Source organism: Sus scrofa, chromosome 4 (assembly GCF_000003025.6).
Source record: "Sus scrofa isolate TJ Tabasco breed Duroc chromosome 4, Sscrofa11.1, whole genome shotgun sequence".
NCBI classification, from domain to species: domain Eukaryota; kingdom Metazoa; phylum Chordata; class Mammalia; order Artiodactyla; family Suidae; genus Sus; species Sus scrofa.
The window spans coordinates 51,211,661-51,238,546 of NC_010446.5; the positions used below are offsets into that span (position 1 = coordinate 51,211,661).

A 26,886-nucleotide genomic window follows, 5' to 3' on the forward strand; every position below is an offset into this window, starting at 1 on the left:
CGGCGGCGCTGACTGCTGAGGACCCGCGTCCGGTATCTCTGATCCCCTGTCCCCTTTGTGATTGCATCCCTGGCCTAGGAGCACTCCAGCCCCGCCCCATCGGCCCCACCCACGCCGAGGTCTCTAGCTCCAAGGGCTTGCTCGCGGGCGTCCCGGGCTTGCTTAGGAGCTATGACCTTGGGGCAAATAGGGATACGGTCCTTGAGGCGCTAGGGAGGGAGAAGCATCACGCTGAGAACTACGCGCCCCCTGCTGGAAGGCTGCGGAATAAACCAAGAAGGAGGGAGAGGGTGTCTTCGATTCAAGTCCGAAGAATGCATTTCCTTGAAAGCTGTCAAGGTCTCTTGAAATGTTCACCAAATGTTTGTTCATTCTACCTTCTTTCTTCTCTTTCAAAATACACTTTAGAGGAGAGACTTCCTAGTGGAGTACGTATTGATTTAAAGCAATCAAAACTTCTAAAAATCACTTTTTTTTCACAGGAATTGGGTAAAAGAAAGACTGTCTTGCAAAAAGATAAGAACTTTCCCTGGCTGACAAAGGAAAGTGGGCATCTGGCATACCTAAGAACTAATTCAAAGAAACTGAAGAGTGGACATTTTTGAGTCAAGGCAGCATTGTGGCTTTCCTAGGCCCTAGGCATTTTGCCCTTATTCATTTCCTTTTCGTGGGTATGTGAGGCACCGTTTCTCCTGTACCCAATGCCCTAAGTCAGGATTATTTTGAGGTGTGAACAGAATTCATTTCCCTCAAGGGACTTTGTCACAAAAAGGGGAGAAGGGTTTTCTGTCCTGTGAATCTCTGAGATCACTAAGAGCATAGTATTAAAGTTAAACTTGGGGCAGCAGGACACAGTTTCACACAAGTCTAACAGCCCTGACATCACTCATATAGATAAATAAAAGGATAAATTATAATATTAGTGTAAATTATTCCAATGTTGATTTTAAAATCATTATTTACTTTTTTATTTCAGTCAATTCCATACAAACAGAAATGATTCAGATTTAGATACATTTGGTCTTGTCCTAAGACTCCAGGAAAGTGTGTACCTCTTTGTGGGGTTTTTTGGGTGGATGTCACCAGTGAATTCTTAGGCAATGAGCTATTTTTGGTTTCTAGGACCATCACAAAATGTAGTTCGTAGTTACAGAGAATTTTGTATTTGTAGCTGCATAGTCTCTCATGGAGGCTATACAATAATTTTTTTTTTTTTTTGGTCTTTTTGCCATTTTTCTTGGGCCGCTCTCCGCAGCATATGGAGGTTCCCAGGCTAGGGGTCAAATCGGAGCTGTAGACGCCGGCCTACGCCAGAGCCACAGCAACGCGGGATTCGAGCCACGTCTGCAACCTACATCACAGCTCACGGCAACGCCGGATCCTTAAACCCCTGAGGAAGGCCAGGGACCGAACCCGCAACCTCATGGTTCCTAGTCGGATTCATTAACCACTGAGCCATGACGGGAACTCCTATACAATAATTTTGATTCTTTGCATAATTTTCAAATATTTACTTAATTCAAAAGAAGAGGGCCTCGATAGTTCCTGTCGTGGCTCAGCAGTAACAAACCTGACTAGTATCTGTGAGGATGCCGGTTAGATCCCTGTCCTTGCGCAGTGGGTTAAGGATCCTTCACTGCCATGAGCTATGGTGTAGGTCAAAGACGCGGCTCCATCTGGCATGACCGTGGTGTAGGCCGGCAGCTACAGCTCTGGATTCGACCCCTAGCCTGAGAATTTCCATATGCCATGGGTGCAGCCTAAAAAAGACAAAAAAAAAAAAAAAAAAAAGAGGGCCTCACAGTTGCCATGAGACTCTTCACTAAGCCCTGGGGATGTAAAGCTGGTAAGTGCAAAGAGGTGAACACTACCATCTATGAATGTAACATGGTTTCTCAAGATTCTGTGAAGGTCGTCAGGCTTTCAAATCTGCTTGGAATTCTTGTCGCTCATGTTCTGTGAAGCTGGGCTGTGGCTTTAACATGGAAATAATAGAAGTATAGTTCAATTATTTAATACCTCTGAAACTTAAAACACTACCAAACTGCAGTTCACAAATAAATTCCTATTATTTGAGTTTCTCCCTTCTCTCTCACTTCTAGAAAATGAGCTCATTTTAGTGGAGCAGAGCTGTACTTGGGGGGAATGTCACATGCTCACTGCAAGGGGAGAAGGTGGCTCACCTTTGGATATTCAGCAGAGATTCAACTTTTTTTTTTGAGATCCACATTTTTAATTAATTTTTATTACAATGATTGTCTTAGCATTTTTTTTCTATCCAGTTTTTTTTTTGGTTTTTTTTTTTGGTTTTTTATTGAATGATGGACACGGCTTTGTGCCTTTGTGGAGAGCATTCAGAATGTAACTTTATTTTACTGATGGCACTCTTAGCAGGCAGTCATGATTCAGTTCTGTTTCCGAGACTACTCAAGATTGGATTTTTGTTGTTGTTTATTTTTTGCTTTTTAGAGCCACACCTTTAGAATATGGAAGTTCCCAGGCTACCAAGCTACTAGGGGTCGAATAGGAACTGCAGTTGCTGGCCTACACCACAGCCACAGCAATGCTACACCTGAGCTGAGTTTGCAACCTATACCACAGCTCATGACAACCCAACGAGAGAGGCCAGGGATTGAACCCATATCCTTATGGATACTAGTTGAGTTCAGACCTACAGTATATGGAAGATTGGATTTTTAAATATAAAAATATTAATTATCACACACCTGTGTTTCTACTAGAGGGAAAGACTCTTTCATTTAAGAATAATTCTAAATAAAGAAACTGCACAGTACCTCAAAAAAAAGGTACTCTTTTTCCTGCCACAGGAGGAAAAAAATGGCAGGACATATATCAAGGAAATATTATACAAAAATTTTGAAATTACATTCTGATTATCATAATTAAACAGCTTCTATCAGGAGTTCCAGCTGTGGCTCAGTGGATTAAGAACCCTGACTAATATCCATGAGGATGCAGTTCCCATCCTTGGCCTCACTCAGTGGGTTAGGGATGCGGTGTTGCCACAAGCTGCAATGTAGATCAAAGATGCAGCTTGCATCTGGTGCTGCTGTGGCTGTGGCATAAGCTGGCAGCTGTAGCTCCAATCGGACCCTTAGCCATATGCTGCAGGAGCTGCCCTAAAAAGAAAAAAAAAAAAGAAGAAAAAGGAAAAAAAAAAGCTTCTAACTTATCAATCTTGGTAAAAATATAAAATAAAATGAAACAGTATTTGCTTTCCTTCCAAAAGCAAAGATAATGTTAATATATTTTACTAAGTGAAAAATACATGATTTTTTAGATGAATGTATCTACAAAACTAATAAGATAATAAAAAGATAAATAGTCTTGTGTTTATTACAGTTATTGTTTTAAAGTAAATATCTATAGAGGCTAAGAGCCACTCCCTTCTTGGGGCTCCCATTGTTCTTTGCACACACAGCCCTCTACCTTCTTCTTCTTCTTCTTCTTCTCCTTCTTCTCCTTCTCCTCCTTCTCCTCCTTCTCCTCCTTCTTCTTCTTCATTTTTGGCTGTGACTGTGGCATGTTCCTGGGCCAGGGATTGATTGCTACAACTGTAACCAGAGCTACAGCAGTAAGGCTGGATCCTTCACTGGCTGAGCCCCAAGGGAACTCCTTCTCTAGCAATTTTTTTTTTCTTTTTTGGCTGCCCCAAGACATATGGAGTTCCCGGGCCAGGGATCAGATCTGAGCCGCAGTCGTGACCTATGCCACAGCTGTGGTAATGCCAGATCCTTAATCCACAGTGCTGGGCTGGGAATGGAACCTGTCCCGGTGCTCCCAAGACACCGCCAATCCTGTTGCACCACAGTGAGAACTCCACTCTAGTATTTTTGATACCACTGTTTAATCAGACACTATTAAGATCATCAAGTTATAATCCACCACCCCCATAAGCTGCTGGCTGCTCATCGGTAAAGTAGGAATAATGACACCTACTTCAGGGTTCTTGTAAGGATTCAGTCAGTGACTATGTATAAATTACCTGCTACATAAAGGCACTTAATAAATGGCAGCTATTCAGATCATCCTAGATGGTGCTAAATCACCAGAATATAATGTAATGAATACAAAATTAAATATCTGGGCAAGGTTCAGGGAAACAATTAAGCAGAATAGGCCTTCAGCAGCATCCAGGGGTTTTTTTTGGGGGGGTGGGCAGGAGGAAGGGGAAGTGTTTGGGTCATGGAGAAGTCCATTCTAGCACACTTGCATATTTGTTTTTCTTATTAAATGGAACCCCTGAAGTTGGAAACCTTATCACATTATTCACCTCCAAATCCTAAGTATCTATTACTTTTACCTGGCCTGAGCCCCAGGACACAAGTAGTAACTGCCCAAGTAATGCTCTTGGAAATTATGAAGTCACTAATCCAAATGGAGACAATAGCAAGTTCTCTTTACAGAAGCCAGCCAGTTAACAAGTAATTCTGTGCTAAAATCAGACTTGACATTGAATCTGGGCTAATTTACTAGTGTTCTGACCTTGGGCAAGTTGCTTGGTCTTGCAAAGATTCAATTTCCTCATTTGTAAAGCTAGGATAATGATAACACTTCAGACACTTGTGGCAGGGACTAAATAAAGTATATTATTTGTCTAAAGGATTAAGCACAGTGCCAATAGTTAAAGCTTAATAAATCCTAGTTATCATTACTATTATTATATTTTTTTGAACTCCTATTATGTGCTTACTGTTTCGTAGTTACTATGTAGTCATCTATCTATTCATTCATTCAACAAATCTATCAAGTACTGTTTTGTGGGCTACAACCATGAACCAGATTTACAGAAGCCCCACCCTCACGGAGCTTACAAGGGATGGCTGGGGATGAACACAATAAATGAATAAGTAACAAGAAAAGTTAATTTCCAACAGTGGAAGTTAGTAAGAACATACAATAGGAATGAGATAGAAAACAAGTGGGCAGATATTACTGTAGGTGCAGTGGTTCTGGAAGACCTCTTGAAAGAAGTGACATTTCAGGAACCACAAAGAAAGGATCTGGCCAAGGACATTCCAGGCAGAAGAAACGGCAAGTATAAAGGCCTTGATGGAGAACATTTCTAGAACAGAGAAGCTTGTGACAGGAGCACTGTGATTGAGGCTGAGAAGACAGGAGGTGAAGTCAGAGGTAGGCAGAGGCCACTGCTGCAGAGCCTTGAAGACCAGGCTCCCAGGGAAGAATTTTATACTAATTGAACAGGGAAACCATTGGGATATTGAGAGGAAGAGAAGGTTACAAACTTTAGCAATATAGGGCTTTGAAACTAAACAGAGTTCAGAGATAATCTAGTCTGATTATTTATTTTATAAAATGTGGAAATTGGCAGAGGTCCCAGAATGCTGTTCCCCTACTTTTTTGCCTTTGACCATCTGACAGTGACTTTTCACAACAAGATTTAAACTCCTTCTCCTGACCTATAAAGCCTTTTAAATCCAGGCTCTGGCTTCCCTCTTGGTTTCTGAATCTCTTGACATTCTTCTACCTTAGGGTGGGAGACACACACAGTGACCAAAAGCCTGGGTTTCTGTGACTTGCTCTCTATTGAGTGTTGGATGATTTATTTCACCTCCTCAAGGCTTTGTTTCCACATCTGAAATGTAATAAGAGTACCTAGGGTTGTTGAGACTGTTAGACAGACTAATCTGTGAGATTTAGTCATGTAAACTAGCATGATGCCTCGTGTGTTGCTGGCTGCCCTGTTAGGATTCTTGTTAGTGTAGCAGAGAGGTGGAGAACTGTGCAATGGGTCTTTGTGAGAAGACAGACCTGAGTCCAGATTTTGGCTCTGACACTCACGGGCTGCATCACCTTGAACGAGCTATGAAATCCCTCTGAACGTCACTTAACTTTATTTCTAAATTAAGGACAACCGTCTAGCTCTGGAGCTTTATGGTGAGAACTAACATCTTTACGGTGAGAAGATGGCAGATAGAGTTCTGGTACATTTTCTTTATTGAATAAATGGTTTAAATATTATTATAGTACTTCCCATTGTAAAATCATAACTTGGCTTTTGAGTTTCTCTAACTTGGATAAAAAAACTCACGTTTACTTAAGGAACATTTTTGGAGTTCCCAATCTTATAAAAATAACATTTTTTGAAAATTGATTTTCTGCAAGCAGGATTCTGAAGGTTTTACACAGACCTGAGGCATAGACATGGGTCAGTTTGCCCCAGGTTCCACTGAAAAGTGCTAGAACCAGGTAGTCCTGCTCCAGTGTTTCAGTACTCTGTAGCCTCAAGGTGTCACAGTTATGATGCATTTGGATTATGAACACTGTACTACTCTGTAAAACAAAGTTACATCAACATATCGCTCATTTGCAGAGTTTCCTACCAAAAACCCTCTGATCATTAAAGCGGCAGGAGATAGTATAAAGTACACATCTAATAAACAGATGAGTTCAACCTCCCTTAGTAAACTGCTTTTCAGACTTTAAAAAAGTTAGTCGTAAATATTTTTCTTTCTTTTATAAAAACTAGGGGTAATACTTTGACTTTTCTGATAGTAATTAAATCTATTTAGTTTTTAAGTGCAGTTGGTGATTTCAAACATTGTTACCATGCTTCAATCAACTGAACTAGATGGAAACGTTAAATGGAACAATTACACTAAAAATGCAAATTATACATATAAAATATTTTATGTTCCATGGTAGCTGCTACATGTAGCACCATAAAGTAGTCAATTTAATAAAAGTCCATGTCTTAGAGGATGGGATCTCAACTGGGGGCAAAATTGACAGTGTCTGGAGACATTCTGGTTGTCACATCTGGTGGGGGTAGTGTGCATCCAGGAATGTTGCTGAACACCCTGTAGTTCACAGAACAGGCCCCTATGACAAAGCATTATTCAGTCCAAAATATTCATAGCACCAAGGTCATGAAACCCACATAAAGAGTATCTATAAAGTAAAGTATTGCAAAACATCCGAAAAAGAGTTATATAATATCTAGCAACACATGAAACCTAGGAGAGTGCTTTGCTCTTAACATGCCCTCACTCATCTTTTGTTGGTTAAATTGGAGAGAAAAACATAAAATCCCACCTCTGTACTTTATAGTTATTATTTATTCACTTTGCTTCAGCCTACCTCTAATAAAGGCTTTCCTACCCAAATCATGATGGCTTGACTATGTCTATAGTATAATATGTCTATAATCCCCATGATTAAACTTCTCATTTGCTTTTAAATCATCCCCCTCCCAATATGGGGAATTTTTTACTTCCTTTTTGGAACAAGAACAATTTCACATTTTCCATGTGAGCAGAAGTGTAGATGTGACAAGTAATTTTTTCCTCCTTATCAAGAGCAAGAATCAGGATTCACTGGTGTTATAAACTAGAGGCAAAATATATTTTCTGACCCCAAATTTTAAATTTGAATATACACCTTTCCCATGTTTTTTGTTTGTTGTTTTTTGGTTTTGATTATGTGCCCTCAAGAGTCTCCATTTAGTGATGTCTTTTTCACCAATGAGAACCTACTCCTTAGATTCCTTTATGTTTCCAGGGCTTCACTCACCCCAGAAAAGTCCATGGAAGGCTTGGATCCAGATAAATTTGGTTGTTTTAAAACTGTCTTAAGAGAATGCAGATGGGAAACCAACATTTTTATAATCCTAAAATATATATGGATAGGCCGCAGGAATGGTTATATTTTATAATTTTATTGCTTGCTCATTGTGTACTTAACCAGGTTCATTCTAAAGGAGAAAGTAAGTCGGTTTTATGCAAGAAAAGATATCTTGAAAGCTTTAGACTGCTCACAATGAGGATTTAGGGATAGAAGAGAAATCATCTGTAACCTAAAAAAATTTGCCCCTGATGTTGAAACTCCAGAGCATTTTCTTTATACTTCTTGGATTCATATTATCTACATGTATTTTTCACCACTTTACAAAAATGTTCTGTTTAACCTGCCACATTTTCAGAGTTATTCCCTATCAATTATCTCCATTTTTTCAGTGTCTCTATCTCTTTTTCTATTTCCCCTCCTCCTCCTCCTCCTTTCTCTCTCTCTTGCTTTGGACATAATAGACACACTTGAATGAATACATTTCCATATTTTAATATTTTAAGAGATAGAAGGAAAGGTATAGTAAATATCTATGGAGAAGGATCAAGATGGCAGAGGAGTAAGACATCGCCCTCACCTTCTCCCACAAACACATCAAAAAAACACATGTACATGTAGAACAATCCACACAGAATATCCACTGCATGCTGGAAGAAGAATTTAAACCTCCCGAAAGGGCAAGAAACCCTCCACATAATTGGGTAGAACAAATTTTTTTTAAAAAAGTAAATATCCCTAGACTTATCTTTGACATGATCAGATGCTTTTTTCTTCTTTTTTCTTTTGAGCTAAAAGAGTTTATAACCAATTCAGAAAAGCACCCAACCCAAGGTCAAAACAGGTCAGTCAACATTACATTGACTGTGCTTCCCAGCTTCCCGCCATTCACAGCAGGGCAGAGTTGCATGAATCGTCTAACATCTGTGCCAGAATTATCCTTTCTACCTCCACTCTCAGCTAAGCCCCACTGGGTAAGACAGCGAATGCAACAGTGGTCCAAGGAGGTGAGGAATCATAGACCAGAGCCAGTGCAGTTGGCTGGCAGGACACTGTCTCAGCTGACCTTGTTAGTTGAAGGGTCCAAACCAGCTGCCTCCACATGCAGTGCACACCCCTTGGGCCACTCCATGGCAAGAAGAAAACATGGGAATTTCTTTTTATAGTTATTTTTGTAACCCCTGAAAATGTCCACTTTATATTTTATAGCATATATACTAGTATAATACTTTGCATGTAGCATTTATTTTTAGACATTCTGTATTAGGAGTTCATGCTCTCCAGTTGGGTCGAGGTGGCTGCACCATCCAAAAAGAGTCTGAAGTCCATCCACTGCAGGCCTGGAGGCCCAGGTGACCCAGGGCCAGGTTTTGCAGGTTGCCTGTGCCCTTGGTTTTGCTATCTCTTCCTTCTTTCCTATGACACTGATATCACTATTTACCATGTATTTCATGCCCAGTGCGCTGGGCACCGTGGCCATGCCCGATAAGGCCAACAGCCATGCTTAGCACTTCTCTTGAGTAATGTTTGGAGGTGGCCCTTTTCTTTCTTTCTGCTTTTTTCTTCTTGATGCTTCCACGTAGTTCCTTGATCTACTTTTCTTCCTTTCATACCCAACATATAACCGCTTTGGAAAAGCATGAAATCCTTTAAAGAAAAAGGAATTTTCAATCACTTGTGTATACTTTAAAAAATCATACATCAAATATTGAATGCTTTTGCAGTAAAAGCCTTACCTTCTTAGCAAGCTGAAAATTTTTTTCTTTATGTCTTTCGGTTATTTCATAATTCCTCAGAAACTCCCCACCCCTCTTGGGGCCTAATCAATGTTTCATATCAATTAAGCTACTAAGGACAAGAGGCTTACCACACCTCACAATCTTGACAACAGGCCCTTTGTTAGAGAAAACAAACTAAAAGGAAGACATTACACCTCTGAAAGAAATATTGATAAAATATTTTTTTAAATAAAAAAAAATTTGTAGAGGCAACCACAGGTTTATGTTTCAAGTTATGAAATTGCAAAGTGTCATCCCCTCCCCCAACCTCCCCACCAAAAGAGAACTTGAGTTTAATTCCTGGTAAATTCACTCTCTGAGTAAATTTTTTTTTCAATGAATTCTCCACTGTATTATAAAGTAAGCTCTAGGTAGGAATAAAAGTGAGTGAGGATGTATATGTCATACATTTCTATGATGTTTGTGGAGGGCAGAACATTTTCTTGAATTGACCTTGTATTTGCTTGGGGTGGGACAGTATGAGTCAGCTGAAATTCATGGTCACTGAATTTTGGTCAGTATCATACTTTGCTCATTTCAGGCCATAACACAAGCATTTGAGTTAGGAAGAGTGATCTTTATTATACAGGTGGAATTTCTATGAGCAGAAAGCTGAAATGGAGAACTAAAATTACTAATGAGAAAATAAAGGCCAACTTATCAAAATTCAGGCACTAGTATGAACCATGCCTATAAGTATCGCCAGAGTCCAAGGTCCCAGGCTTATTGCCAACCTCGCTTAAATTTGCATATTTAGAAGCATGGGTGCTAAGAGATAAAAATTCACGTAGAGAATCTCCTTTGATATCTCTTAAAATATGTCTCTTCTATACTCAGTTAAATTTGAGAATGGTAAGGTTTGGATATAGATGAAACTGCCTCTTTTCAGGTACCCACACTCTGTCCAGACAAGTCTGGTTGGCAGGAATAGAAAGCCCTGAATTCCTCCAAGAGCTCTTTGAGCTGTCAGTCTCTGACCTGCCTAGGATGGGGACATAGCTCCCACCAGTTCATGGACTTAGACTGGTATTCATTACTTTAGGATTCTCACTGCCTCCTCCATCTGTCTATTCCCCTTTCATTCATAAATACTTACCTGACTATGTTCCAGATAATGTCAAGTACTGTGTCCTTGGTAATAAATAACAAGATAGATAAAGTCCTTACCCTCCTAAAACCTCCTTGGCCCCACTACTCATCACACATACACACACATGCATGCACACACATGCACGCATGCACCAACTTACATTACGGATAGAATTTACGAGTAATCTTGTTACTCTTAAAATTAATTCCTAGTGCAAGAACCTGACCCCTAGATCTTCACTAGACAGCAGTTTCCCTATTGCCAACTTTCTAATTGTAATTTTCCTTCTTAGTTCTCAGTTCTTCCATGGGTTTGCCCCATCCTTACATCTCTGCTTGGCTTGTACCATCTCTCTACCCATGTCAGACCCCTTCTCTGGGGTCCCACCCTGCATTAAACTGGTCTCACACACAGGAGGGAGAAGTGTTAGTTCTTTGAGCCCAAGCTGCATAGTATTTTCAAACACTTCCATTTGTAATACAGTTTCATGGGACTCAAGTGCCCTTGGGGGAATGATTTCCCTTGAACAAATGTGTTTGAAACCATCCAAATTTTAGACGAGTTGAGTGAGTATGATAGAAATAAATGTACAGACATGTTTAGACAAAGAATATGTGCATTTAACAGCTAAAATATTTTTCCCGAGCTTCCCAGCTCCTCTACCTGGGAATAATTTAAATACAAAGGAGAATCGGATTCCTTGTTTACTGCACAGAGTCAATTCTCACCTGGCTAAAATTAGCTTTTAAATCACTGGGTTTTATGCTGCTGCAGTGCACTTAGTCCCTTGTGAGTGCACCGTTACACTCGCTCTTATTCCTGCTGATTACCTGTGATTATCTACCTACTTGGTCAAGTTGTCAAGTGGCTGCCATTAAATGCCTTGGAACCTAAAGTGGTTAATTAGTTCTCTAGTCATTCCCTGGGTTCTAGATTTTATTCCTCAACTGTTTTACTTCCTTTTGCACAACTGGAGTTGAGTTGCCCCCAAGTGGATAAACTCAGCCCCTAGGATGACTTACACATCTAATACAAAATTCTGCCTTTATGATGTGCCCAGACAAGCCCCAAATTAATTTCATGGCAGGAGACTTTCCAAACTTAGAATGAGGATAGATTTTCCACTTCATACAGCACTCTGAGAACACGAGAAAGTCAGCAAAACAAAATGAATACAATGGTTCTCCCACCTCTCTATTTTGGTTTGGTTTTTGGATGTTTTGCTAATCATACACTTCTTCAGAAGGTCAAGTGCAAAGCTCCAGAACAGAACCTTCCTCCAAAAAAATTCTCGCATCCTCCCCAAATCACCCTTTCTGGCTTTGTGCTAGAATGCAAACATGGCCACATCCTGTTTTTCCTGCTACAAAGTATGAAACAAGTTACTGCCATTATTTTTAAAAACCATTTTCCCTAGTGCCAAGCACAGAAGGGAACTCGTTACAGAAGCCCATTATGGTAACTCCTTAGTGTTATCTGAGTTGATAAGATAATGGATTCATAAGGTTACTCATAGGTACATAAAGACAGATTTAGGTATTGAATAAGCCATTAGAATTTTTCTCTGTTGAATAGAAATAACTTCCAGAAGATAATAGTTAAACCCCTGTTGAGAGTTTTATTACATGTTAGGATAACTATTCTAAGAGGTTCACATGTATTAACTCGTTTAATTCTTAAAATAACCCTCTGAGCAGGTACTATTATCATTCCTACTCATAGATGAGGAGACTGAGGCAGAGAGGGGTTAACTTGCCTAAGGCCATGTATCCAGCAAGTGTTGTGTGCTTTGTACCCAGGACTCTAGAAGGCAGAACAGGGCAGTAAAATGTTAATTTTTCATTTGTTTCAGTTTTAGTGCAGGAAGTAGTAACTCACAGGCTTCACTTTTGGCTATTAAAATTCTCAGAAATAGGTAAGAATCTCTCACCATCTTTTCTGTTGCAGATAGATATTGATGGTTAATATTAAACATTTGAGAAAAGGAAATAAGGTATTCAGGATTTAAAAATAAAAACTCATTGCTCTGCAAATGGCGGGTCATTTGTCATTTTTGTAATTATTTTGCTGCCATCTCGTGGTCTAAATGAAAATAACAAGCAAACTTACTGCCTTCTTTGCCTTCTCTTTCTTAGGTGGTCCTTAAGTACCACCTTAGACATAATGTAAAAAGTCATTAAATCTTCATTTACTAAATCTAAAATTCTAAGTTATTCCTCTTTTCTTAATTCTCACGCATTTTTATTCTGCCAAGATATATATTTTGCTCATGTTCACAGTTCCCCTTTAATATCAATTAAGAGGGCCTTAGGAGTTCCCTGGAGACCTAGCAAATAAGGACCCGGCATTGTCACTGTTGTGGCTTGGGTTTGAGCCCTAGCCCAGGAACTTCTGCATGCACAGGCATGGCAAAAAAAAATAAAAAATAAAAAAAAATAAAATCCTTAGAACAGAAACTGAAATCTAATTTTATTTATGTGTGGTATCTGATATGATTTTAGACCATATGTATTCTTTCATTTTTTTTTTTTTTGTCTTTTTGCCTTTTCTTGAGCCGCTCCCATGGCATATGGAGATTCCCAGGCTAGGGGTCTAATCAGAGCTGTAGCCAATGGCCTACTCCAGAGCCACAGAAACGCAGGATCCGAGCCGTGTCTGCGACCCACACCACAGCTCGTGGCAACGCCAGATCCTTAACCCACTGAGCAAGGCCAGGGATCGAACCCGCAACCTCATGGTTCCTAGTCGGATTTGTTAACCACTGCACCACGACGGAAACTCTATCTTTTATTTTTTATTTATTTTTTCTATTTATAGCTGTGCCTGCAGCACATGGAAGTTCCCAGGCCAGGAGTTGAATCAGAGCTGATGCTGCCAGTCTGTGCCACAGCCACAGCAAAGCTGAATCTCAGCTGCATCTGCAACCTACACTACAGCTCAAGGAAATGCTGGACCCTTAACCCACTGAGTGAGGCCAGGGATCAAACCTCAGCCTCACTGAGACTATGTCGAGTCCTTAACTCACTGAGCCACAATGGGAACTCCTGTATTTCTTTTAGAACAATTTTATTTGTGCCAATTCTTACTTGAAAAAGTGACATACTAATTTTTCACATCTATCCAAGCTTGTTTATAGTTTATCAATTTCATTCATATTTAGTTATATAAATGATTATAGTTAGACACTGAAATCTGTAGTTTTACATATTCTACACAGAATAATTACCATTCATCTACATAAATATCCAAAGATTGACCATAAAGAATGGATTATCTGAGTTGATAAGATGATATAATGACACTTTGGATCAGTGGTCCTGACTCTTCATAAATACATTGTCTCCCCATTAAAGGGGTAATAATTGTAATATATTTGTACTCTCAAAATGTAACACTGGCCTAAATCCAGTAAATTCTTCTTGATGATATGCCATTCATGGACTTTGAAGGATATAATCATCTGAATATTAAATGCACTTACTTCAAATTAGTTTCTGCCCTATGTTAACATTTTTAAATATCTGTGCAATGATTATACCCTAAATAACACAAGTTGGCAGTTGTGGAAACACTTCCACAGCAGCAACTCCTAGCCACATGCCCTTTGCAAGCTGTGTACGCCACGGAGGGCCTGTGCATGAGCAGGAAGACAATTCCCCCACTGAATCAGGACACAAGTGTGGTTTTTCAATATTCTACTGGATACATATTTTTATTTTTTTATATATTTTTTGGCCACACCTGCAGCACACACAAGTTCCTGGACCAGGGATTCAACCTAAGCCAAAGTAGCAACCTGAGCCACTGCAGTGACAATGCCAGGTATTTAACCTGCTGAGCCACATGGGAACTCCTCTACTGGACATTTAAAATAGCATTGTGAGTTGCAGAGACACTGGGAAGAAGTTGGGTGATAATTGTGATCATTGGCAATGACAGATTGAGGTGGGGAAGAAATTTATGTTCTACGGGAGTGCTACCATATAAAGCTTCCATGGGGACCAAAACTAAATGAGCCAAAAACAACACTGGTCTTAATCATGTGTTGTTCAAGAAGTGTATTTGTCCTGGGTTCTTCTATGTTTCTGGCACCATCTATTTGCCAAATATTTATTGAGTGCCTATTAGGTGTCAGACACCATACTAGGCAAAACGAGGGGAATGTTAGTGTATGAGATTCATCTTTGTCTTTTGTGGAGCTTATGGTCTAAGGAGATTCCATACTTTGATTAGACATCTCCCCTCAAAACAATTCCAGCCATGTTCAGCCTGTATCCTTGAGGAAACACTACTGGAGCTGAAATTAAGTCTTAAGTTCCTTTGTCACACAAAGCATATACTGGATACCTTTCTACCCTGCTCCCAGCATTACCAGGCAAGTACCCTGAGAGAATCAGCTTGTGTATTACCACTAATTGATGAAAGCTCCACACCTTCTAATTTCAAGGGATTTAATTAACACATCCAGTTTGCACTGACCAACCTGGTTTTACTTCACCCAAGTGGTAATCTATTAAATAATGTGAGCCTCCTAGGACTCTGTCCCATGACTTGACTTCAAGCATCACAGGACTCTCCTGACCCAATACCATTTTCATTCCTAAGGGTAATTCAATTATGGCTGCCATTTTCAAAAGTAAGTTAACATATTAGCCAGTGACATGATGAGAGATATACCAAAGCCACTAGCTACAAAATTAAGACTTTCTGTCTATAGACATTAAATGTTTTGAAGGTCTCAATGTATGGATCTGTGTTATTTAAAAAATAAGGACATGAAGGCTACAGTCTGACTCAATTCCATGCCCTTAAATTAGCAACCATGGTACTGGTATGGATCTCAGAATCCAAAACCAACTCTGACACCTCTGGAAACTAGTCCACACTCTCAAATATATGGCTACACATTCCTCTTCTTGTTTGCAATTTCCTCAGAAAGCCCCCACTAATTGCCTCAGCCATCAGCAATGTAGCTTCAAATCAAACTCAGAATTTGAGACCTTCAGTTATAAAAACAAACTTACAAAGTTCACCCTCCTTAAAAACACAATCTTCTGAGTTCCCATTGTGGCTCAGCGGATTACAAACCTAGTAAGTATCCATGAGGATTCGGGTTCAATCCCTGGCCTCATTCAGAGGGTTAAGGATCTGGTATTGCTGTTGCTGTGAGCTGTGGTGTATGTCACAGACGCTGCTCTGATCCCGAGCTGCTGTGGCTACGGCATAGGCCGGCAGCTGCAGCTCCTATTTGACCCCTAGCCTGGGAACCTCCATATGCCACAGCTGCAGCCCTAAAAGGCAAAAAATAAACAAACCACAAAATACTCACAAACCACACAACACAATTGTTCGCATTCACGTCTTTATTAGTTTTGATGATCAATACAACTGCCTTTATCTTCAAGTGCAGTCATTCACTCCTGCGTGTTCTAGGAATCATTAATCCCACCCTCAAAATGGAAAGATAGCAGAGGCAGTTTTTATTTTAGTAAGCATGCAAAGATAAAAGTAGTAAAAAGAAAAATAAATGGCCCTCCTTCAGGTAAAGAGAAATAGGATAAAGTCAACTATCTTTATGAAGAAAAAATTCAAAAAATGGGTCTTTTTTTTTTTTTTTAATCCCGGTCAAATGTGTTACTTTCATTATTAAAACCAGCCCTTTTTTACAGAACTCCAATTTTAATAAATGATGGACCTCTAGTTAGTTTTATTTAAGGGTTAAAACACACAGCATCATTGCAATTCTTGACGTCCACAGTTATTTTAATTTCTGGCTTATGTGTAATTGCTACATGATCTTCATATACCTCTACTCCTCATATAGAATTACTCATTATTTCTTTAAGATCGATAACTAGTAACATGAAAAGAGTAAAAACTGAAGTTGTGTGAAATTTAAGATGACACAAAATGGCGCCCAACAGCCATTTTTCTCCATCTTTTCTATCTCTGTTTCTTTTTCTTTGAAACTTAGTAAGAGTTTTCTTTTACAGGAAAGATGATTCTTACAAAGGCCAAATGCTTTCGTATTAGATCTGTCAATAGTAACTTTGGTTCTTGGTGATTGCAGCTCTCACCTTCATTGCTCAGTGTGGAAAACTGAAATAATACTTGGAATAAGGAGCACCAAAAGGAGGCAAGGAACCAAGCTCTGCAGTAGCAGGTTTCCTTTCCTGAAGAGGGCAAGCTCCAGCAGCCTCATTTGAAGGAGGCCTTCACTATCCTGCCCTTGATAGGCTGTGGGGGGCGCCAGTTCCTCACTAGGGGGACAGGGGGCTCGTTCTCCGCACTGGAGTAGAGGCTTCGCAGCTTGGCCATCTGCAAAAGGCATGGGGAGATGCAGACATTCATACCAAGTGGACACTATGAGTGTGACAAAGAGTTAGAAATCGCTAGCTCTCTAAACAAGGAAGCAAAACACAAAACCTGACCCTAATGTTCAGTCCAGAGCTATTTGGTTACTAGTTCCTGAATAATATAATGCCCTTTTTTTTAAAATTTATAAAAACATGTTTCATTTTATACAGGATCACCATGCCTTATGGTCAAAATCTTTTTCTCCTGAACTCTGAAAAATTCTTTTAATTTGAGGGGTTGGTATGAAATCTATCTCTTAGGTAGGGGGAAGACAGTATCAGGGCAAAGAATAAGCTCAATTAGCCTTCATCATATAAGTTTATGGAGTCAATTTACATGAACATTTAGAAGAAAGGCCTGAGCAGAGAGGTCAGGCATTGAAAACAGACAGGCATCTCAGATCCTGCCCTTGACTGTGATCATGAACAAATTACTTAACCTTTTTGAGCCTCAACTTATTGAGCTATAAAACTGGGGAACTAGTCTACACCTCCTAAGAAGGTTCAATTCCTTCCATCAGCACCTTCTTCCCAGGCCTGTATTTGCTATCCCATCTCCTAACCAGTGCTCGGTATTTGAGAGTTCTCCAAATCAGCAAAGACTAACTCATATGGATCTGAACCCTTCAGTGTTTCTAAAGCACAAGTTTCAGGCATTGTTCAGCATCACCACCATCTTCAAATGCTTGATGTTTCTCCTGGTACCCTTTGGAAGTCGAGTTTTAGAAAGTTACCAGGCCAATCATAATTAACTGGGGCAAAACTATAAAATCTCTAGTGGTAGAGCTGTTCGGTGAATATCTATTTAGCAAAGCTTTACATTTTCAGAATATTGAAATATATACAGATATATACAGATATAGTGCCTGTATCTTACAGACTCAGCCGGGAAGGTTAAGTCCGGGTATTCACGAGGCCCGCCCGTGGTCACTGCTCACCTGGTCAGAGCTCACGGTGATGGGCTCCTTCAGCAGGAGCCACACAATGCACTCCTCGCAGGGCGGCGTGGTGAAGGAGCCATGGTAGGTCCAGTAGTCCCGGCAGGCAGGGAACAGGCAGGATGGGTTGAAGTTCGTGAAGGGTGCCTCCTTGCCCTGGGAAGGGAACAGGCACAGGCCATGAAGGGGCGCATGCGCACTCCCCCCGCTCCCCCAGCGTCTCACCCTTTTGGGAGAATGGATTTCAAACGCAACAGAGAAGGCGATGGCGATATGTGAACAAAGAAAGTGCCTTTCAGAAGTAATAGGCAGAGGGGGGAGGCCGGTTTAGCATGATATGACTTTGGCACAGTCATTGTAATATTTTATTCTTTATTCACTCTAGATAGAACTATAAACCTATCATTTCTCAATAAGAAAGATAAACTAATATCTAAACTGTAACATAAGTATTTCGTATGAGTTAATGCTATGGTTCTTGATGATACAAGACAAACTTGCATTTTTGTTCAATATCATACTTAGAACACTTTCTCTGACTATAAAGTTATACAGCAATTGATAAGAACAGTCTCAAAGACAATTTAAAATGAGTCTGTTAAGTAGAAGAATTACTGTTACTATTTAAAATATATGGAATGGATGGTCAACAGCGACTTGCTCTATAGCAAAAGGAATTCTACTCTGTATTCTGTGACAACCTATACGGGGAAAGATTCTGAAAAAGAATGGATAAGTGTATATGTATAACTGAATCACCTTGTTACACAGCAGAAATTAACACAACATTGTAAATCAACTATACTTCAATAAACCTTTAAAAAATTAAAAAATTAAACGTATTTTGATTTTTTTTTTTTCTTTCTAGGGCCACACCTGTGGCATTTGGAAGTTCCCAGGCTAGGGGTCGAATCGGAGTTGTAGACACTGACCTACACCACAGCCACAGCAATGTGGGATCCGAGCGGTGTCTTCGACCTACACCACAGCTCATGGCAACACCAGATCCTTAACCCTCTGAGCTAGGCCAGGGATTGAACCCATGTCCTCAGGTTCATTACAGCCGAGGCCAGGGACTGAACCCGAGTCCTCATGGATACTAGTCGGGTTTGTTACTGCTGAGCTACGACTGGAACTCCTACATATTCTGATTTTTTTAAAAAGATTTAAAATATACAGCTGCTGCCCAGGAGAAAAAGGGAAACACTAGAATCCAAACATTTACTATCTCTGCACCTGTGTGTGTGTGTGTGTGTATTGGTCAGGGGAACCCCTCAACTTCTGTCTCAAATACTTCATTGAAAATGTAATTAGGGAGTTCCCGTCGTGGCACAGTGGAATCAAATCTGACTAGGAACCATGAGATTGTGGGTTGATCCCTGGCCTCGCTCAGTGGGTTAGGGATCCGCCATTGCGGTGAGCTGTGGTGTTGGTAGCAGACATGGCTCAGATCTGGCGTTGCTGTGGCTGGCAGTTATAGTCCCAGTTGGACTCCTAGCTGGTCACAAGTGCAGCCCTAAAAGGCAAATATACACGCAAATATAATGGCATTTGTTTTTATATGTACACTTAGCATATTCACCAAACCTAGTAACAGATTTTAGGTGAGAGAAATACACTTGAAAACGTAAAAAGTGACACCCTGCTTTATGTTCTGGGGGGAAATGATTTTTTTTTTTTTACCTTTGTCTTAATTTTGTCCAATGCATCAAGGACTAGTTGGAACTCGCCTTTCTCACGTCCTATCTGTTAGAAAGAAGGAAGGAAGGAAGGAGAGAGAGAGAGAGAGAGAGAGAGAGAAAGAAAAAAGGAAAGAGGGAAAAGAAAACCAACAATTATATTTCTCTCTTCTCCATAATTTAGGTATGTCTTAAAAACTGATTTTAATCCATCCATCCATCTACAACTACTGTTTATAAATCTGCCAGAATATCTTGTACTAAGCAAAAACATAAATTTATTCCCCCCTTAACATTTTAAAGTACATACTTTCTGAACTAGGACTCCAGGCCTCTGAAATACAAAACCACAAAATTATAGGTTGATTTACTTCTATGTCCTTGACTTTCTCTGAAAAGTTATTCCACTTTCTTAAAAATAGGATTAGAGCTGGACTCAATGGATCTAAAACTATACTCATTGTCTTTCTGCTCAGACCCACTTCACTTCCTGTAGTCTTCTGTTCAAGCACTGAAAACAACCCAATGAATTCAGAACATAAAACAAATTAGGTCATTCCAAAAGAAAGAAGCTAGATTTTCACCTCTGGCTTAAAATCTAGATTATGTTACCACTAAATTCGTGTGTTAATGACACTAAGTCCTCTCTAAACCAAGGCTGGCTCAACAACACACACATTCCATGTGCTATCTTAGCCTGGGATCATGTGAGTGGTGGCCACCCTAAGCCCAGGGGACATCCAGCCAGGGACTTGGCATCACTGTGGTTCCCAACATTGGCTTTTCTGGTTTCCAGTGCAATTGACGTGGAGTGGCAAGAAAGGGTAAAGAACAATGCTGTCCTTGCCCTCACCCCCACCATAATATGCTCCTTCAAAGGCTCCATCTCAGGTATATGGAATGATTGGCCAACAGAGACCTGCTATATAGCACAGAGAACTCTACCCAATAATCATGATAATCTATGTAGGAAAAGAATCTGAAAGAGAATAGATGTGTGTACATGCATAACTGAATCACTTTGTTGTACAGCAGAAATTATCACAACCTCGTGGATCAACTCTACTTCAATAAAGCTTTAAAAAAAAAAAAAAAGGTTCTGTCTCCAGTACATGTGGAACACACACACACACACACACACACACACACACACATTCATATATACATCCCACATCTTGGGAAAATTTACAAGTGCTAGGAGTACTAGAGTATGGCAAAAGGTATGGTTTTAAGGGAGAGCAAAACATTTTGAGCTTGTCTTAGCAGAAATATCTTGATTAGCTGAATGAGTACTGAAATTCGTTCCTCTTTCTCCTTTAAATAAAAAGAGTGAAACCTAAGCATTGATAAGAAATTAAACTTTAAAAAAAATATGGTCAATTTTTACCTTACCTTCAGAAAAATGCCAACTACAGCCACTCCATCAGGGTGCTTCAGAGCAGTTGCAAAACTGTTATACTTTGAATTCCAATGAACCAAATGGAGCTAAAACCAAAGACTAAGGGTTAAGAGGTAAACTCATAGCATAAGAGACTAAGTATAAAATTATTCACTATAAATGCAATAATTACACATTTTAAGGTTACTGCCCACTCTCATAAAAAATTGACAGAATTCTAAAAATGAACATGCAATAAATTTGGTGAAACTTTTAATGGTTCAAATAAAAAATGCATAAACATGATAGATTTAGAACTGTGTAATAGATAATTGGTGAAAACTGAACTTTTATTAAATCAGGTCAAAATATTTATTTTAGTTTTGTTTAACATTGCTCTTCTGATCAAAGCAAACAGTGAAACATAGAGCTATAAACAGGAATTTGCTAACCTCCTAAAATCACAAGTAACCGGAAAGTAGGAGAGGAAATATAAGGGGTTAAAGTCTTGGGTCTTTGTATATCTTGCTCCTTTCAGCAATGCGTGCTCTAGAACCCAGTGGTAACCTTATCTTACTAAGGTTAAGGTGCTAAAACATGCACCAGTTAAATTAGCCAAATTTCTGGCATGGGGTTATATAGAATGGCAAGAGAAAACAATAGTTCATAGCAGTTAAACACTATTTTATTAGCGACCAAAAGTGTGAAATAATCCCCCATGTAAAGACCAAACTACAAGCCTTGCCTACATCTGTGAGAAATATACTAAACTTTCCCCATTTTCAGGGGAAGCTATGTGGAAGACATTCTCAATTAATTCATCCTGTCACTGGCTTTCAAGATGGGCTGTAGAGATATAGAACGATCACAGGAAAGTTCTCTAGGTCTCCTCCACTTTAGTTTAACCAATAGTTAAACTGCCTAATGATTCTGCCTAAGAAAGTACCTAAAAGTGCCTCCAAGGTTCCTATCTCAGCTCCTATGTTGACCAGAGCCTACCTCTGGAAAAGAGTCTGGCAGTGCAAATGGAATTATCCTCACCTCCAGGGCATTTGTCACCCCCTTAAATGCTTGGCTTTATACAGGGAACATGCAGGAGGCTTGTCTTATTTCCTTGAAATTTGATGCCTCCATCTGAGCTACAAATCATGGGTTTTCTTTAGTGGGTTAACTGAAGCAGAGAGTAATGGCTTAACTCATTAAATTGTGTGTGTGTGTGTATCTATCTATCTATCTATCTATCTATGTACGTGTAAAATCACACACATATGCACATCCTTTATTAAGAGACTAGAGCATGAGCATTAGCCAGATTTACTAAGTGCTATTTTTAAAGCACCGCACTCTTGTAAAAGAGGCAGCTTAGGGTACTGGACAAGATGATGAACTCTAAAGCCAGTCAGCATAAGGTAGAACCCCAGGTCTAGCATGCATGTGCAGTGTGACTTGTAACTTTCCAGTGCCTCAGTTTCCTCATCATAACCATCTCATAGTGTGATGAGAGGATCAAATGAGTTAATACTTGTAGACACTTAATAAGTATTAACTATCCTTATCTTTTCAGTTCCATTCAGGATTCTGCCCTATTTAAAATTACTATTAAGTTGCTATACAGTTTCTATATGTAACTTTGAAAATCTTCATGCATGACCCTAACCCATCTATACTCTCCTAGAATGTTTGGTAACTTGATCTTATGCTAAAACCATTGCAGCTCTTTTCGCAACTACAGGCTTGGAACAAACGTGGGAGATGCTATTCTGTCATTATCTTTCAGTTTTCAGTTTTCACTGGGTGAGATCCAGAGGGGGTGATGGCAGTTCTGCCTACCTCCGCAGCATACTTGACTCCATCCACAGTGTGCTCAGATCCGTGATCATCTGAGGAGCCCCAGTGAAGATGAAACTGGCGAAGCCGGTAGGCTGCAGTGAGAGGACCACCTCTCAGCACTGTGATTCAGAGAAGCTAGGTCAGCAGTGAACTCAGGCTCTTTTCACACAGTCCTGCTTTAAACCAATGCTCTTACAGCCCAGGCTTGACAGTCTGGGCTGATGATGCCATTCCCAAACATACTGGTCTCTCTCCAAGTCTTGGGGTATATCAAAATAAATGATTTCTCTTTTCTGTCTTTCTGATTTTATTTGCTTGTTGTTTTATTTTTTAAATGTCGACTTAACAGTTTTGAAAATAAATTAAAACAGCTGATGGCCAATTAAAACAATCAAAGCATGAGTCTGTTGCATGGTGCAGTGGGGAGAACAGGAGAATTGAGAGTCAGACAGACTGAGGTTCCCACGCCAGCTCCCACCCTTTCCTAGTTGTGTGATCTCAGGCAAGTTGCTAAACTTCTCTGAACCCATTTTTGCATCTCTCTGAGGGTGATAATAATACTAACCTTTCAAAGCTGCTGTGAGGATTAAATGAGATTAAGGACTTTAAAGTGTTCATCGCAGTGCCCAGCACAGTAATCACTGAGCAAATGTGAATTCCTTCTCCATGTCTTGCCTCCAACTACACTTTTCTTCGAGACTACAAGCAAGAACTTTCATCCATGTCTAGTTCAGATTGTGTTTATTCACGAGATGAAATGGAAAATTCCAAAATTTCCCAGGGAACCAAGCAATGTGGACAGCTAAACTGGGTGATTACTGGTAGCATGAATCTGAGTTTGCAGTCCAAATACCTCAACTTAGGTTTAACTTCATTCAGCCTGGCAGTAATTCAGAAGCTCAGATATTTTCTTTCCTTCTTTTTTTTTTTTTTTTTTTTTTTTTTTTTGTCTTTTTGCCATTTCTTGGGCCGCTCCCACGGCATATGGAGGTTCCCAGGCTAGGGGTCCAATCGGAGCTGTAGCCCCAGGCCTATACCAGAGCTACAGCAATTGAGGGATCTGAGCCACATCCGCGACCTACACCACAGCTCACGGCAATGCTGGATCCTTAACCTACTGAGCAAGGCCAGGGATAGAACCCACAACCTAATGGTTCCTAGTCGGATTTGCTAACCACTGAGCCACGACGGGAACTCCAAGTTCAAATATTTTCTAAAGGATGTTGAGAACTGTACAAAAACTCTAAAGTCAAAATTTAGTAATGTAAGCTATATCAAAATAGGATTCAGATTAGCTATTCTAGAAAGGACTGATCAACTATTGTTACTTAAATAGCAGACTGAAAGCCACAGTATAGGTCTAAAATGACAGAGCAAGGTTTGTATATGCTTGGTCATAAGTGGCTTGATTAACTGAATTTTTTCTGTCCAACCACGAGGAACAATTATCTGAACATATGAGTCCAATTTATTAGGATGAACCATGTGAAATTGTCAATATTCAATCATTTTTGCTTTCAAAAAGGCATTTTCATATGATTCAACTTAATAGATACTGTTTAATTTTGTTGTTTACTCTCCAGAATGAAACTGGATTTAAATGGAGAAGGGGGAAAGGCTAACAGATAGTTATGAGATTATGGTTTAAGAAAACATACATTTCTATGATATTCCTTACTTGGAAACTGTTAGTAGGTAGAAAGCATGACCGTTAGTCTTTACTTACAACATTACTGAGAATATTCATTTGTGTACATCAGCAAGGATAATTTTAACTTTTTTATAAAAAAGAAAGTGTATAACTGTACATCAAGCAACAAAATATTAAAGTTAGGTTCTTACCTCATTTACAGTAAAATAAAACATTTTTAATTAACCTTTTATTTCACTGATTTGCCAAAGAGTACAGGTGAAATAAAGAGATTTTTTTTAAACATGCAATTTTTCATTTTTATACAAATCACAACTCAAGAAGAAATTGTCAGATTCTTCAAAAACACTCAGCAAAATTAGTCAAATGAACTCCACTGATGCATAGAAGGCTTAGGTCTTCTTGACTAATATAGTGAGTCTGCTCTCTCCCTTGGATTGGCCCCCACTCACACACTAGGGGAAGACATTACCCACTTGGTGTCTTTGCTGTGTTCCTTGCTTTGTAGAATGGAATCTGTGCCATGTGTGGGAATGGTGGTCTTACTCTCCGAGCCATGGTTAAGAAGCAAAAAACCTCTCAGGTTTAGACTATCAGTGCCTCAAGAAAACTCATTTGGACCCACTACCAGCACCTCACTATGCACTGCCAGCTTTTACCTTTGCTCCATTTTGCAGGAGCAAAGTGGCCAAGGTTAGAAAGTGAGACATTCCCCTCCAATGTATAAACATAATTCTTCAGGACTACAGCATATTCAAATGTCGTTTCCATTTTCAGAGAAGAGCCCCCTCTTCCTACTAATTCTGTCGTTGTGCCATAAATCACATTTTGCCAATATGGTCCATGTGTCTCTATTTAAGTGTCATACTTACTTGACCTGTCATAAGTATCATCAAATACAACCCTGCAGGTCTTCCCATTGTTCAGGATGGTCTTGGCAGAGCCAGGGTCATAAGATGCTGTCCAGGGCAGCAGAGAAGGGTCATGCTTGATGTCCTTAGTGTGCAGTTCAATGGGCGATTGGTTGTCTCCCTTGGCAATTGGGTAAAGTTCATGCCAGTGGTCAGGACCTAGAAAATGAAATTGAGGGGATTTACTTATTTGGTGGTGCAATCCAAGCCTTCTTTCTAATTGACTAAACCAGTAAAATACACAGGGGTTGGACAATGATTGCGGAAAGATCCTGGATTTCAGATTAGGCAACCCAAGGCTCACAGTTTAAGACCTTTTCATAACTTTGTTAATAGTGTACCTGGAGACTGTATTTAACTCTGTTTATTTCCTCTACTTGCTCAAGAAGATAGCTTCAAAGGCTTATTTTTGAAATGGACTTCATCACATGTTTTACTAATGTCCTCTTCTATCCTAGAGCTGGAATAAAATAACACCGACCCCAAATGGATTTCAGAGCACACCCATGTTCTTTTCCCATGGGTAGGCAGGAGCTGCAGGCAGAGCTGCTTATATCATCACCTGGCTCAGAGAGGTTAAGTGCTTGCCCAGGATCAGGGAGAAGGGGACAGTCAGAACTGGACCTCAGAGGTCTGACTTCTCAGTCAGAAGCTCTGTGACCTGGACAAGGTACCCAGCCTCTCTGTGCTTTGGTTTCCCCCAATGGGAGTAATAACAGCTTCACACTGGGGAGAACTAAGTGAGATAAAGGTAAAAGGGGTCAGCAGCGTTTGGCACTTTGTAAGTGCTCAGTGAACATTAGTTTCCTTCGACTCCGCCTCCCCCATTTTTCAATGCACTCTCTAGAGTTGCCCCCTTTTTGAACAGCACCATCTCAAGCTCACCATTGTGGTCGGCGTAGCCCCACTCCTTGGCCATGGTCGTCTTCGTGGGCACTGGACGGCTGCTGCTTTCTCTTCCACGCCGTGCACTGTCCCCGCGAACCCACACCTTTTATATAGGTTCCCCCCACACACTTGCATGGCCTTATTAGGTCAGCGAGGGTGGGGCGGGGGGCTAAACAGGATTGGGGTGGTATTTGGGAGGCGGGGTGGGGGAAGCCAATGAATTCCAAGAGCTGCACAGCTGTCGGGGTGGGGGCACTTGGGCGGAGCCCCCCCCCCTCCTTCCCTGCAGGCGCCGCTCTTGGCTCTTCTATCCCTCCCTCCAGCGTCCTAAAGCTGCAGAGCTTTCCAACCACCGGCGCCAACGTGCAGAAATGCAGGCGACTTTCGCCTCCTCCTCCCTCAGTCCCTCCTCCACGCAGTTTTTTTTTTTGGGGGGGGGGGGCAGGGGGAATAGGGTGGGGTAGTCGTGTCTAGCGTCCAACTAAAAGCTGCACTCAGGCGGCGCTTGCAGCAGCTCTTAGAAGTTGCTTTTAGTGCAGGCTGGCGGTCTGGCTGCGGTCTCTGGATGCTTCTGCGGGTTTATTTCGCTCCAGCGATCCGGTTACCGTGGCTGGAAAGAATACGTTTGTTTGCCTGACCCATGTTTGACTCCTTTGCAGGCAACTTGTAAAATCTTAGGAGCAAAGGATGGGACAAAAGAGGCCGGAGGGCTGGTTTTCTTAATTCCTTTATCTTTAAGAGACTTGAAGATGCAGGGTGCCTTGAACCACACCAAGCGGCAT

General features: G+C 40.4%; 1 protein-coding gene across 1 annotated transcript; it reads right to left on the bottom strand.

Annotated features, from left to right (window-relative positions):
- CA3 (carbonic anhydrase 3) lies at window positions 15,825-26,201 on the bottom strand. Its single transcript, NM_001008688.1, is given in 7 exon segments — window positions 15,825-16,791; window positions 17,768-17,923; window positions 19,451-19,513; window positions 20,839-20,931; window positions 22,655-22,773; window positions 25,178-25,375; window positions 26,102-26,201. Coding segments are annotated over 7 exon segments (783 nt in total). The 5' UTR covers window positions 26,136-26,201; the 3' UTR covers window positions 15,825-16,671.